Source organism: Herpailurus yagouaroundi, unplaced genomic scaffold, assembly GCF_014898765.1.
Source record: "Herpailurus yagouaroundi ecotype Mexico unplaced genomic scaffold, PumYag 140, whole genome shotgun sequence".
NCBI lineage: Eukaryota > Metazoa > Chordata > Mammalia > Carnivora > Felidae > Herpailurus > Herpailurus yagouaroundi.
Window position 1 is genome coordinate 52,903,969 of NW_024412395.1, and position 16,559 is coordinate 52,920,527.

Genomic DNA, 16,559 nt, shown 5'->3' on the forward strand with positions numbered 1-16,559 from the left:
TCAGTAAATTTAAGAAGACTGATACCCTATCAAGCATTTTTTCAGACCACAACAAAACTGGAAATCAATCACAAAAAAATAAAAAAGGAAAATCACAAAGATGTGAAGATGTAATAACTTGCTACTGAATAACCAATGGGTCAACAAAGAAATCTAAGTAAAAATTTTAAAAATCCCTTGATACAAATGAAAATGAAAATACAACACACCAAAATCTGTGGAATGTAGCAAAAGCAGATATAAGAAGTTCAGAGTGATACAGACCTGCCTCAAAAAACAAGAATAATCTCAAATAAACAATCTAACATTACACCTAAAGGAACTAGGAACAAATGAAGCCCAAACTTAGAAGAAGAAAGGAAATAATAAATATTAAGGCAGAAATAAATAAGATTAAAAAGAAACTAGAAAAGATCAATGAAACTATGAGCTGGTTCTTTGAAAAGATAAACAAAACTGATAAACCTTTAGCTACATTAATTAAAAAAAAAAGGCTTCCCAAATAAATAAAAATAGAAATAAAAGACAGGAAGTTACATGAAGGGGTACATGCACCCAATCTTTATAGCAGTACTATCAATAATAGCCAAGGTATGGAAAGAGCCCAAATGCCCATCGACCGATGAATGGATAAAAAAGATGTGGCAAGGGGCGCCTGGGTGGCGCAGTCGGTTAAGCGTCCGACTTCAGCCAGGTCACGATCTCGCGGTCCGTGAGTTTGAGCCCCGCGTCGGGCTCTGGGCTGATGGCTCAGAGCCTGGACCCTGTTTCTGATTCTGTGTCTCCCTCTCTCTATGCCCCTCCCCCGTTCATGCTCTGTCTCTCTCTGTCCCAAAAAAATAAATAAACGTTAAAAAAAAAAAAATTAAAAAAAAAAAAAAGATGTGGCATATATATGCAATGGAATATTACTTGGTGATCAAAAACAATGAAATCTTGCCATTTATGACAATGTGGATGGAACTAAAGTGCATTATACTAAACGAAATTAGTCAGAGAAAGATAAATATCATATGATTTCACTCATTTGTGGAATTTAAGAATCAAAACAGATGAACATAAGGGAAGGGAAGCAAACATAAGATAAAACCAGAGAGGGAGAGGGGTGCCTGGGTGGCTCAGTCGGTTAAGCATCTGACTTTGGCTTAGGTCATGATCCTGCAGTCCCTGAGTCGAGTCCCACGTCGGGCTCTGTGCTGACAGCTCAGAGCCTGGAGCCTGCTTCGGATTCTGTGTCTCCCTCTCTCTGGCCTTCCCCCTCTTGAGCTCTGTCTCTCTCTCTCTCAAAAATAAATAAACATTAAAAACAAATTTAATGGGGACTCTTAAATACAGAGAACTGAGGGTTGCTGGCAAGGTGTTGGGGGGGGTGGATGGGCTGAATGAGTGTTGGGCATTAAGAAGGGCACTTGTGATGAGCACTAGATGTTATATGTAAGCAATGAATCACTAAATTCTATTCCTGAAATCATTACTACACTACACGTTAACTAACTTGGATTTAAATTAAAAAAAAATTTTTTTTAAAGACAGGAAGTAACAAGTGATAACAAAGAAATACAAAGGATCATAAAAGACTACTATGAACAATTATATGCCAACATTGGACAACCATGAAAAAAATGGGTAAATTCCTAAAAACATACAACATTCAGTCTTCCAAGACTGAATAACAGAAAAACAGAAAATGTGAATAGACTGATTACTAAGAAGAAAATTGACTTGGTAATCAAAAACCTACCAACAAACAGAAGTCCAGAAACAGATGGTTCCACTGGTGAATTCTACAAAACATTTAAAGAAGAACTAATACCTATCCTTTCTCTAAGTCTTCCCAAAAACTGAAGAGGAGGGAATGCTTCAAAATTTCATTTTATGAGACCCGCATTATCCGGATACCAAACACCAAACAAGAACACCACAAAAAAAGAAAATTACAGGCCCAAATCCCTGATGAACATACATGTAAAAATCCCCAACAAAATATTAGCAAACCAAATTCAAAAATACATTAAGAAAATCATATACCATGATCACGCGGGATTTATTCCAGGATGTAAGGATGGTTTAACATCTGCAAATCAGTCATTGTGATACACCACATTAACAAAATGAAAGCTAAAGATCACACGAACATCTCAATAGATGCAGAAAAAGCATCTGGCAAAATTCAGCATCCATTTATGACAAACCCACAACTAACATCACACTCAATGGTGAAAAAAATGAAAGCATTTCCCATTTCCTCTAAGATCAGGAACAAGAGAAGGATGCTTGCTCTCACCACTTTTATTTAACATAGAATTGACAATCTTAGCCAGAGAAATCAGGCCAGGAAAAGGAACAAAAGGCATCCAGTTTAGAAAGGAAAAAGTAAAGATCATCATTTGCAAATGAGATGATTTCATATATTAAAAAACCCCATAGACCACCAACACACTGTTAAACAAATACAATAAAGTTGCAGAATACAAAGTCAATATACAAAAACCCGTTGTGTTTTTACATACTAACAATGAACTATCAGAAAGAGGAATCAAGAAAACAATTCCATTTACAATTGCATCAAGATGAATAAAATACCTAGGAATAAATTTAACCAAGGAAGTGAAAGACCTGTATGAGAAAACCTACATTGATAAAAGAAATGGAAGAAGACACAAATAAATAGGAAGATATCCTGTGCTCATGGACTGGAAGAATTAATACAGCTAAAATGTCCAAAGTACCCAAAGCAATCAATTCAATCCCTATGAAAATCCCATGGCATTTTCACAGAAATGGAGCAAACAATCCTAAAATTTATACGGAACCACAAAAGATCTTGAGTAGCCAAAGCAATCTTGAGAACGAAGAGCAAAGCTGGAGACCTCAAGCTCCCTGATTTCAAACTATATTTAAAAATGACAGTAATCAAGGGGTGCCTGGGTGGCTCAGTCGGTTGAGCATCTGACTTCAGCTCAGGTCATGATCTTGCAGTTCGTGAGTTCAAGCCCTGTGTCAGGCTCTGTACTGACAGCTCAGAACCTGGAGCCTGCTTCGGATTCTGTGTCTCCCTCTCTCTCTGCCCCTTCCCCACTCATGCTCTGTCTCTCTCTGTCTCTCTCTGTCTCTCAAAAATGAATAAACGTTAAAAAAATTTTTTTTTCAATGACAGTAAGCAAAGCAGTATAGTATTGGCATAAAACATATAGATCGATGGAACAAAAAGAGAATCCAGAAATAAACCCATGCATATATGGTTAGTTACTTTACAGTAAAGGCAGCATGAACATGCAATAGGGAAAGGACAGTCTCCTCAATAAATGGTGTTAGGAAAACTGCACAGCCGCATGCAAGAGAATGAAGCTGCCATCACTCTCTTACTCCAAATACCAAAACTAACTCAAAATGTAGTAACTTAAATGTAAGAGCAGAAACTATTTAAAAAAAAAAAAAAAACTCCTAGAAGAAGACATAGGTGGTAATACTCCTTGATACTGCTCTTGGCAATATTGTTTTGGATCTGACTCCAAAGGCAAAGGCAAGAAAAGTGAAAATAAACAAGGAGGACTACATCAAACTAAAAAGCTTTTGCACAGCAAAGGAAACCACCAGCAAAAGGAAAAGGCAGCCTACTTCAATGGGAGAAGATATCTGCAAACCATATATCCAATAAGGGGTTAACATCCAAAATATGTAAAGAACTCATATAAATTCAACAAAAAAATCCAATTAAAAAAATGGATAGAGCATCTGAATAGCATTTTTCCAAAAAAAGACATACAGGTGGCAAAATAGGCATATTAAAAGATGCTCAACATTATTAATCATCAGAGAAATGCAAATCAAAACCACAATAAGATATCTTATACCTGTCAGATTGACTATTATCAAAAAGATAAGAAATAATCAGTGTTGGTGAAGACAGACAGAAAAGGGAACGCTTGTGCACTATTGGTAGGAATGTAAATGGCACAGCCTCTATGGAAAACAGTATGGAATTTCCTCATAAACTTAAAAATAGAACTACCATATATATAGCAATATTACTTTGGGGGTATTTATCCAAAGGAAAACAAAACACTACTTTGAAAAGATATTTGCACCCCTATGTTAATTGCAGCATTATTCACAATAGCCAAGATATAGAAACAACCAAGGTGTCCATCAATGGATGAATGGATAACGAAGATGTGGTGTATGTTTACAACGGGATACTACTCAGGCATAAAAAAAGATGAAATTTTGCTATGTAGAAACATGGATGGACCTTAAGGATATTATGTTAAGTGAAATAAAGCATAGAGAGAAAGGCAATGAGTGGATGATTTCACCTATGTGTGGAATCTAAAACACAAAATAAATGAATAAAACAAAACTGATAGGTGCCGAGAACAGACTGGTGGTTGTCAGAAGGTAGGGAGATTAGGAGGGTGGGTGAAATAGGAGATGGGGGTCAAGACACACAAACCTCCAGGCATAAAATAATTAAGTCATTGGGATGTAATGTACAGCATGGTGACTATACACAATAATACTATACTGCACATTATGTAACTTTATGGTGACAGGGAAACTACACTTTTGTGGTAATCATTTCACAGTATGTACAAACATCGAATCATGTTGTACACCTTAAACTAATATGTTATATGGCAATTATACCTCAATACAAAAACCCCACAGACACATTAAGACAATAGATGAGTCACAGACTGGGAAAAATATTCACAATACATACATCTGACAAAGGACTACATCCATGATGGATAAAGAACTCCTACAAGTCAATGATAAAAAATATAAAAACCTAATAAAAAATAAGCAGAAAACTTTGAACAGATACTACCAAAAAAAGATATACAAATAGCTAAAAAACACATGAAAGGATGATCAATGTCTTTATACATCAGGGAGATGAAAATTAAAACCACAAAAAGACATCCTTTCACTCCAACTTGAATGACTAAAATAAAAAAATTAGGGGTGCCCGACTGCCTGTCAGTAGAGCATACAACTCTTGATCTCAGGGACGTAAGTTGGATCCCCACACTGAGTGTAGAGATTACTTAAAAAATAAAATCTTTGGGGTGCCTGGGTGGCTCAGGAGGTTAAGCGGCCAACTCTTGATTTCAGCTCAGGTCATCATCTCATGGTTTGTGAGTTCAAACCCTGTGTCAGGCTCTCTGTCTATAGGCTCAGAGCCTGTTTCAGATCCTCTGTCCCCCTCTCTCTCTGCCCCTCCCCTGCTCATACACTCTCTCACACTCTGTCTCTCAAAAATAAATATATATTAAAAAATATTAAAGAAATAAAATAAAATTAAATTAAATTAAAATAAGACTAACAAGGGGCACCTGGGTGGCGCAGTCGGTTAAGCGTCCGACTTCAGCCAGGTCACGATCTCACGGTCCGTGAGTTCGAGCCCCGCGTCGGGCTCTGGGCTGATGGCTCAGAGCCTGGAGCCTGTTTCCGATTCTGTGTCTCCCTCTCTCTCTGCCCCTCCCCCGTTCATGCTCTGTCTCTCTCTGTCCCAAAAATAAATAAACGTTGAAAAAAAAATAATTTAAAAAAATAAATAAATAAATAAATAAAATAAGACTAACAATATCAAATGTTGGTGAGGATGTGGAATTACAAATATCTGACACTGCTGCTGAGACTGTAAAATGGTCCATCCATTTCAAAGAAGCAATTAGCAGTTTCTTTTTTTTTTTTTTTAACTTTTTAAACATTTATTTATTTTTGAGACAGAGAAAAAGAGAGCAGGGGAGGGGCAGAGAGAGGGAGGAAAGAGAATCTCAAATATGCTCCATGCTGTCAGCACAGAGCCCAAAGCAGGGCTCAAACTCACAAACCATGAGATCATGACCTGAGCCAAAATCAAGAGTCAGCCACTAACTGACTGTACTGATCTGTGCTGACAGATCAGAGCCTGGAGCCTGCTTCAGATTCTGTGTCTCCCTGTCTCTCTGCCCCTCCACTGCTCTCGCTCTGTCTCTCTCTCTCTCAAAAATGAACATTAACAAAATTTTTTTAATGTCCATCAACAGAAGAACAAATAAGCAAATTGTGGTCAATTCATACAGTGGAATAATACTCAGTAAAATTAAAAACAAAACCTAACTACTGATACCCACACAATAATAAGGATGACTCTTGAAAACATGTTTAGCAAAAGAGGCCAGCTATGAAAGGATGCATTTTGCATGATTTCATTTATATGAAATCTAAGAAGAAACAATAGTGGTTGCCTAGGGGAACAGAGGAATGATTGATTAGAAAGAGGAATGAATCAGCTTTCTGAGGTGAAATGTTCTATATCTTGTCTTGAGTGGTGATTTCATGGGTATATACAATTGTTAAAACTCACTGAGCTGACATCTAAGATCTGTTCATTTTTTGGTATGTTAATTACACCTAGTCACATATATGTTTATATACTCAGACATATACTACATCTTTATCATATAGATATCAATGTAATTAAAAAAAAAAAGTCATCACAAAGTTGAATAGGCTCACCTAGATTTATTTTGACACATGAAGAGGGCCTGGATTTGATTCTCCAAGAGAGCATTATCAAGCAAAAGGATTTGTTCTTAAAATATTTGGTGCTCACATGAAACCTGCAGCATGTATTAGCTGTGTGATTTGGGGTGAGACTTAACCTTTCTAAGCTTCTTTTCCTCATTTACCTATTTCACAAGAAGTGACCATGTGCATATTAAAGTACTTTGAAAATTCTAAGTTGACATTAAAATATTATTCTTGCTCACAACAGATATAATTAAGCACTCAATTATATTATGTCTGATATGGACATGTAATATGTGTGTATACATGTATGTATGGATTTCTACATATACAGAGACCTTCTAAAAAAAAAAAGAAAAAGAAAAAGAAAAACATATGGCCTAATAAGAATGGCTTGCCTATAAGAGCAATGAGAAAAAAATATTTGAAACCAAAAATATGTTATATATGCTACACATACAGCATCTGTAACACATATTTATGGGTAACTGTACACACAAATACTGCCCCAACCCCACCTAAAGAAGGGTCAAGCAACTGTTAAACCTAAAGGTCAATGTATAGGTTATACAACAGCTGGCTTCCTTAGTGTAGTGGTTATCATGTTCACCTCACACACGAAAGGTCCCCAGTTTGATCCCAGGCAGAAACACGCTTGTTTTCCCTCTCTGTAGAGCTGTAAAACTTACTCAAGAGTAACTGTATTATCATCAGTGAAATACACATCAAAACCACAATGAGATACCACCTCACACCTGTCAGAATGGCTAAAATTAACAACTGCAGGCAACAACAGATATTGGCAAGAATGCAGAGAAAGAGGAACCCTTTTGCACTGCTGGTGGGAATGCTAACTAGTGCAACCACTCTGGAAAACAGTATGGAGGTTCCTCAAAAAATTGAGGCGCCTGGGTGGCTCAGGCAGTTGAGCGGCCAACTTCGGCTCAGGTTACGATCTCGCGGTCCATGAGTTCGAGCCCCGCATCGGGCTCTGTGCTGACAGCTCGGAGCCCGGAGCCTGTTTCAGATTCTGTGTCTCCCTCTCTCTCTGAACCTCCCCCGTTCATGCTCTGTCTCTGTCTCAAAAATAAATAAATGTTAAAAAAAAAAAATTTTTTTTTAATAAATAAATAAATATTTAAAAAAAATTAAAAATGTAACTACCCTATGACCCAGCAATTGTACTACTAGGTATTTATCCAAAGGATACAGGTATGCTGTTTCGAACGGGCACATGCACCCCAATGTGTATAGCAGCACCACTGACAATAGCCAAAGTATGGAAAGAGCCCAAATGTCCATGGACTGATGGATGGATAAAGAAGATGTGGTATGTATGTATGTGTGTATGTGTGTGTATACATATACGTATACATACATATATATACGTATATGTATATACATACACAATGGAATGTTACTTGGCAATCAAAAAAATAAAATAAAATCTTGCCATTTGCAACAGCGTGGATGGAACTAGAGTGTATTATATGCTAAGGGAAATTAGAGAAACACAAATATACGATTTCACTCATATGTAGAATTTAAGATACAAAACAGTTATGGGAAGAGAAGCAAAAATAATATAAAATAATATAAAAACAGGAAGGGGGACAAAACATAAGAAACTCAAATACAGAGAGCTGAAGGCTGGTGGTGGGGTTTTGGATGAGAGGATGGGCTAAATGGGCGAGGGCATTAAGGAGGACATTTGTTGGGATGAGCACTGGTTGTTATACATAGGGGATGAATCACTGGATTCTCCTCCTGAAATCATTGCACTATATGCTAACTTGGATGTAAATTTTAAAAAACAAAAATATTAAAACAAAGAAAAAAAAGGTAACTATGATATAGATACTACAACAACAAAAAACTTATGAGGGCACATCTATATTATCATAAATTCTGAATTAGAAGTCTTTTTTCGAGGTTTTGGTATATTTTAAAAAGTTGGTTAGGGGCGCCTGGGTGGCTCAGTCGGTTGAGCGTCCGACTTCGGCTCAGGTCATGATCTCGTGGTCCGTGGGTTTGAGCCCCACGTCGGGCTCTGTGCTGACAGCTCAGAGCCTGGAGCCTGTTTCAGATTCTGTGTCTCCCTCTCTCTCTGACCCTCCCCCATTCATGCTCTCTCTCTGTCTCAAAAATAAATAAAGGTTGAAAAAAAAATTTTTTTAATAAAAAATAAAAAATAAATAAATACAAAGTTGGTTAAAGTTCGCAATGAAGATTTAAAATTTAAAAATGCATACCCTGTTTTATTTCTTTTCCCAAAGGTTATATTCTGCTTCCAAAGTGAAATGTTCTGCTGTTGATTCTCTGCTGCCTTTAGAAAGTAAGAGCAGCCTTGGGGCACCTGGGTGGCTCAGTCACTTAAGCGTCTGACTTCGGCTCAGGTCATGATCTCGTGGTTCCTGAGTTCGAGCCCCACATCAGACTTTCTGCTGTTAGCCCAGAGCTCACTTTGGATCCTCTGCCCCCCTCCCTCTGTCCCTCCCCACCACGCACACTTGAAAATAAAAGAAAGTAAGAGCAGCCTGTATCTTCGATCAAGAACTCAGAGTCAACAAAACTTCCATTTGGTTTTAAAAAGCGTGTGTGTGTGTGTGTGTGTGTATGTGTGTGTGTGTGTGTGTATACATGCAGATGAGCATGTGTATGAGAACACTAGAAGGAAATATATACCAAAATGTTAACAATGAAAAATAAAACTGTCATTTAATAATCTCTATGCTCAGGGCAAAAGACCCTAAAAAATTAAGGTTAACAATTTGTGTGAAAGATCGAAGACCTAAATGTAAGAGCTAAAACTATGAAATTCTTAGCAGAAAATGGGTATTAATCTATGTGATCTTGGATTAGGCAATAATTTCTTAGACATTACACCAAAAGCACAAGCAACAAAATATAATTAAATTGGACTTCATTAGAATCAAAGTCCAATTCTCCAAAGGACACAGTCAAGAAAGTGAAAAATACTAGAAATCACATGTCTGGTAAGGGATTCTAAATATACAAAGAACTCTTATCACTTAATAATAAAAAACAACCCAATTTAAAAACAGGCAAAGGTTCTGAAGAGACATTCCTCCAAAGAAGATATATAAATGCCAATACATTCTTAAAAAGATGCTCAACACTGTCAGTCATTAGATCACAACAAGGTAACATTCATACCCGCTAGGATGGCTATAAATCAATGACAAGAATGTCAAGAAATCTCAAAGCTCCTACACTGCTGGTAGGAACATATAACTGTGCAGCCACTTTGGAAACAGTCTGGCCGTTCCTCAAAATACAAATTAGAGTTACTATATGACCCACCAATTCCACTTCCTGGGTATATACCCAAGAGAAGTGATGACGCATGTCTGCAGAAAACTTTTTACATTAATGTTCAGAGCAGCATTATTCATAATAGCCACAAAGTGGAAACAACCCAAATGATCAACTGATGAATCAATAAACAAAATGTGACATATCTACATAATAGAACACTATTCAGCAATAAGGCCTGAGGCATTGATCCATGCTACAACATGGATGAACCCTGAAAACATTATGCTGAATTTTAAAAAGCCAGACACAAAAAGCCACAGGTTTTTCATTCCATTTACATGAAATGTCCAGAACTGGTGAATCTGTAGAGATGGAAAGCTTATTAACGGCTGCCCAAGACTTGGCAGAGGCAAAGAGGAAAGACTGATGGGCGACAGCTAGAGGGGACCAAGTTCCTTTTTGGGGTGATAAAAATGTTCTAAAATTGACTTTGGTGATAGCTACACAACTCCGTGGATATACTAAAAACTGCTGAATGGTACACGTTAAAGTGGGGGAATTGTAGGGTATGAGAATTATATCTTAATAAAGCTGTTGCTTTAAAAATATTCCTGAAACACAGCAGGCATTCAATGAATGAGAGAATAAATAAAAAATGAATAAACAGAAACAAACACCAAATATTGCTACATTTCACTGAGTTTTTAGTTTCTTCAATTCAAGCTGAGAATAATGAGAAGATGCCTATAAAGTACAAGTCCAGTACGAGATGCTTAAGAAATGGCAGCTATTATGATGAATTATAATCATAAGCATGTATTTTCTTTGGTGATATGTAGGAATGAAGCAAATCACAATAAGAAATTCTACTTTCAAATTGCCACAGAATATGATTAGACTTAAGATTAAGTTTTATCTGGTGAGAATGATCAGCAACTACCCTTTTTCTATGAGACGTAAACATATCCTAAGTCTGGTTTCCTTCACAGGAAAAAAGAAGCTAAATCCTTCTCAGCCTTGATGGCTGGTTTTGAATCAGAATGAATAAATGGAAGAATGAATAAATGGAAATATACCAAATATGAGTAAATATGGATTTGAAACAAAAGTGGTTTGAATCCTAACTTTACCATTTACTAAGTACTGGATCTCACTTAGGTTTCTTTTCTTCACCTCTAGGTGGGAATGATAATGAGATAGTTAACGCCTATAAAATGTTCAGATAGGAAAAGTCCCTACTGCTTGCTCATTAGCAATCTTAGCATATTAGAGCTACATTAGAAGCAAAAACCAGTGTCAATTATAGTAATATTTTAGTTGGGTGACAGCCTTATAGATGCTCATTTTATTATTACTCTTTAGATTTATATAGTATGCACTCTTTGGCATGTATCAAATACCATATTTTTAAAAAATAGGTCATAAAACAAAACAAACAACAAAAAATAAGGTCTAAGGACCAGGTATTTTTATTTCTTGGTCAATTCATTAGTCAATGAACACCATTTTTCCTAGAGGGCAACAGTCATTTTCACAGCAGAATTTCTCTCCATTATATATAGGCAACTCAAAGCCCAAGTCCTAGATGATCCTTCTGCTGGGGAAAAAAACCTATAAAACCAATAATGACTGCTCAGTTTGAGCCATTTCCTCTGAAATAAGCTGCATTAGGCTAACATGTTTTGCATTAGGTTAACACAAGGTAGGTCTTTAAAACTGAGTGATTTTTGGAAAAACATGAGCACTGTTCTTAGCTGGTTGCACTGACAGCATTCAGCCAAATACCCACAGGGACACTGCACATTAGATCACCACCACTAGCCAGGATGGTGAGAGTTCTCACAATCAGGCACACGGGTAACCACTCTTCCCAGTGTTTATCTGGTGGCTGTCTATCAGGTTTCGTTCGGTAAAGAGAGAATTCCTGTATTCCACAGTGGCTGATATTCTTTACACAGAGACTCACTCATTTCGTTTAAGGCCTTATTCTCTGTTGAAATACATAGACCTTTGGGAGAACTGGCAGATTATGCTTTAACAATCATTTACACTGTAGTGTAATTGAATTCATCAATACAAACTCAGTAATTACACATTTTCTTTCCTCCTCGAATGAAGAAGAAATTTAGAAAAAAGAGGGCAGCAAAAAATGTTTGAGATGAAGAACTGTGGACAACCTCATCGTTCTGCCTGCAACCCAACCTGTCTATTTTTCATGCTGTCAATTTCCAACTAGACAATCCATCAAAGCTCTCAGAAAGAAGTCACGATGAAAGAAGAAATTTAGAGTGTCAGCACAACCCTCAAGGCACCCCAGACTTCAATAGAAATTCCCAAAGTTCAAACCTAGAAACAGGGTCCATGGTAGGAAAAACAAAGGAACCAAATATCTGATTACAGTTTAACCACCTAGGTCACATGTCAGACATGGGAACAGGTCAGTTTCATGGGCAAAAACCTCTGGGTATTACAAATGGAAACAAATAATTAGCTACATGGGACAGAAAGAGCATGACTCAGGATATTTCTGGCAAGTGTAAGCATGAGCAGTTGCAAAACTAAGGAAATTTCTTAACCAAACTAAAACTAAAACTGAGAAAAAGAATATTTACGATTTGCAAACATTCTCTCATGACAAAAGAAATAATTACAGCATCTAATTAGGGTAAAGGAAGAAGAGAAACTATATTTTTTGTGATCCGCTTAAACAAAGGTCTTATTCTATGTTTGTTATTTGTCCTTCACGAAAAAAGAAAGTCAGCCAAAGAGGTGAGTTTTCTTCCTGAGAATGTACTTGGGTGGACATGTGTACAAGCATACACACAAATGGACATACATACATATGTACATATGTACACACACACACACACACACACACACACACAAAGAGCCCAAGTCACCTCTTCAATAGGAACTTCAATTGCCCAAAGGTGAGGACCCAGGTATGTACCAGGCTGACAAATCTCATCAAGAAGAATCCAGAGCAGCCCCTCTCTCTGACCCTCAGGGCATCTTCTCTGAATTAAAAGTTGCAAAGGTCACTGACCTTATCACCTCAAGTTCCACTAGCAACTGAGGAGGGTTTAGCCAGGATTGTCAGCCAATTCAACTGGAAATTATTAAGGGCTTCAGGGACAAAACAGACTAAATAAGTCTTAAATTGTGTATTAACAAATTTGAAATGAACACCACAAATAAAATTAGTTGAGCTACAAACTTAGATTAAAGAATTGGACTAAATCCAATGTTATACTTACATTTTAAAGATAGAAACCTTTGTGCTCTAATTAAATATAATCTGAAACTCTGCATTCAGAAATGTAATAGCCTTAACATAATTACAGTTGTTTGCTATAACCTCTGGTCCCTAAAGAAGGAAAATTATAATTATAAAACAATGGTTTACTCAGTCCTACACCTGAAATATAAGAGCTCAATTAATCAGTCATCTCACACTTGAACTTCCAGACAATATAAATGTATGGGAACCCTATCCATTACTCTATTTTCTATAATATTTAAGAATCAGAATCAGAACTTTACAAAGTGTCGAACATAATGTCAGGAGCTTCTAAGAGTTAGAGCTGACAAAAATACTACCTCTTTTCTGCACTTAAAATCAGTTAGATCATGCAATGAAATTAAAAAGCATTCCTTATTATCACTGAGAAAATCTTAGAAACCCTTGAGTTCAGAAGGAATGTCACTCAGATATTATACCTAATGTGCAAAAAAGGTTAAAGGAACATACTTGTCATGAGAGATGCCCAGTATTAACACTTACACAACCTCCAGCAAGAATTTCTGCTAAAAGTGGAATGGAGCCATCTCTTCTGGTAAATTTGTCCCGGACAAAATCATTAACCTAATCAGAAAGACAACATTGGTTAACTAGAATTCTCAACCATTTCCTCTAATGGCATGTTATTCATTTCCCAAGTCATCAAAATATTTGTCTCATGATAAAATTAAAAATTATCACATCGGGCGCCTGGGTGGCTCAGCTGGTTAAGTGTTTGGCTTCAGCTATGGTCATGATCTCGGTTTGAAAGTTCAAGCCCTGCATCAGGCTCTCTGCTGTCTACACATAGCCCACTTTGGATCCTCTGTCCCCCTCTCTCTCTGCCCCTCCCCTGCTGGTCCCCTCCCTCTCCCTCCCTCTCTCTCTCTCTCTCTCTCTCTCTATGTAAATAAACTTTTAAAAAATTATTAAATGTCTACATAAAACTTTAAAGTTTTACAAATGTCTTGATAGTGTGCCAGTCTCAGCAGCAGCACCATTAATTTTTGGCTTAATGATAATCTAAACAAAAGACATAAATTCAAAGAGAAAGATACTTACAGTCAGTTTAATGGCCTTTTCTGGAGCAACCCCTATAAGCTGTGGTATCAGACCTAGGTAAACAGAAAGAAGCATTAACAATATGAATGTACTAAACATGAACATACAAGCCCAACAAGCAACAGTTTCCCTCATATTATTAATGCATCAAACATTTTAGGGCTTTCATTAAAATATGGAAAAATGGACTATCCTAAAAACTCTGTACTTGTATACAATACTGATGTCAAATATAATGTTATGCTTTCTTGAGGCTATAAATCCTTTTCTTAAGCATGCTTCCTTTAAAGCCTAATTATCTAACACGTCTCAAAAAGTATGTGAGCAAGGAATGGAGACCATGGATCTTCTCTACTCCTGAACATTGCCAATAACAATGTAACCAAATCCCCTCCCTTTACAACCAACAATATACAAACATAGACAGGCACTTTAAAGAAGCCAATGTTGTATGCTTGGAAAACCTCTGCAAAGCCTGCTGTTGAAAAGACCCAGATTTTGCCACAAATGCTGCTACCTATATACTAGCATATAGTGGTTTGGTTATTACAGAACACCAACTTGCATAATTTTCTCTTTATAGAGAAAACCAGAATTCAGTACCATTTATTTTAAAGGAAGCCAAAACTGCAAAGAAAAATGCAGTTTTAAGTATCATTTAATGGATATCTTTTACAAACAAAAACATATGCCTGCTACATTCTTATTTACTAATGTATGTCAAACTTAAGACATTTCAAAAGAATCTTCTTAAAACAAAGGAAATCATTATTCTTAGAAAGTTAAATTTCCCAGGCTGGCTGCAAACTGCAAAAGAAAAAAATATATAAACAATTCAACATCTGTAGATATTCATAAGGCTCAGCTTTGTAAAGCACACAGATTACTCAAATTGTTGGCATACATTTTTTGCATACATTTTTTAAAGATGCTAACAATAAACATTCTATATCCTTTAAATCACCCAGCCAAGGGGGAGTTATGTATGTGTTTGCACACTCACTGCTGATCTTAAGCCTACTTTGAGGATACTGCTGAGTGATTTTCAAAGAGTTGAGAGCCAGCAAGTAATCATACATACAGGCTACTGTCAGTCAAACTGAATTATCAATGACAAACACAAATCTGCACACACCTTTAATGGGTAGCAGACTGATTTAAAAGAATAAATCAGCAGATGGCAGTCTTAACTTTCTAACCTTCATGATTATGAGGCCCTATTACTTTTAATCTAACTTCCATACAACCATGTCAGCATGTGTATTTGTTTTACAACTTGCCTCAATAAGGCTCATGGAATTTTAATAAAGTACTGATTTATGTCATTTTATCACTGTTGCCTGCAAAGAAATTTAGGCTAATCTGTCAACAATTTTGTCAATCATCTGACAGAATAATGGACCAGTTCTAAGCCATATATGACAATCTCAATAATCATAGTGTTCACATACAGGACTCCTACAATCTTCTCCCTAATACAAGAGTCTCTCATTTAAAGAACTGATTTTATCAGCTCACATCCTGGATAAAGCTAACAATCCCTCCACCTCTCCCCCACCCCTAAACTTGCTATATTGGACTCATTTCATTAACATGACATCTCTCCCAAATGAAATTTTCCGTAAGCATCCATCCATTGAGAAGGTTAAACTGTGCAGTATATATCTAGGTTACTTCTGGTAGAGAAAAAGTAAACCAAGGAGGAAGAAAGGTCATTTTTCAACAAAGAAAGAAAAAAAAAAAAAAAACCCTTAGCACCACTCAACCCTCATTAAATTCCTCATTAAATATAATCTAGATATGCAGGGTTTAGTACAGCTTAAAATAAGCATTCCCAGGCAGAGATCTGCATTCTGGACAACACACACCTTCCTCCCGTGGAGTACATGTGATACAGCTGGAATTCAAGGAGGTTAGAGTTCTGAATATTTGAGTAAAATTAACTACATTCATTCTTAGGAGCAGGGTATTTAAGCCTACTTTGATTTCAAAACCACTCTCTTTTCTTATTCTATATAAAATGCCAATAATGAACATCCTCATGACCCTCTCCTTTAACTGTATCAGAGATACATTTTTCACTTGAATATCTGCAAATAATGCTAACCAGAGGTGTTTTTTCCTCCTGTACATGAGCATAAGCTTTGTTCAGGTCCAGTCTTTCTTTCCAAGGAAGAAGTTCTAGGCCAAACAGTTCAACAGAGCTCAGAGTGAGCTAGGGATTAATGAGACTGTGTGTGCAAACAAATAAGTACAGTAAATTACAAAAATGCTCTGGACTTGAGCATGTAGAGAATATTTTCAAAGAATTCCAAGTGGCGCCCAAAGGGATTAAAAAATTAATCTCCCTCCCAAAGGAAACCCTAAATTCTTAAGTGAAAACATGTACATGAAAGTCATTCCCTCTCCAAAGAGAACA

At 36.6% G+C, this 16,559-nt stretch overlaps 1 protein-coding gene across 5 annotated transcripts in view; it reads right to left on the reverse strand.

Moving 5' to 3' along the window:
• Window positions 1-16,559, reverse strand: part of SLC25A12 (solute carrier family 25 member 12) — a 209,464-nt gene that overhangs the window by 17,554 nt on the left and 175,351 nt on the right. For all 5 annotated transcript variants that reach the window (XM_040475386.1, XM_040475384.1, XM_040475383.1 and 2 more), the window contains 2 exons: window positions 14,141-14,193; window positions 13,583-13,663 (listed from right to left, as the gene is read on the reverse strand). In XM_040475386.1, the coding sequence (XP_040331320.1) occupies window positions 13,583-13,663; window positions 14,141-14,193 (134 nt within the window). The remainder of the gene's footprint in view (window positions 1-13,582; window positions 13,664-14,140; window positions 14,194-16,559) is intronic.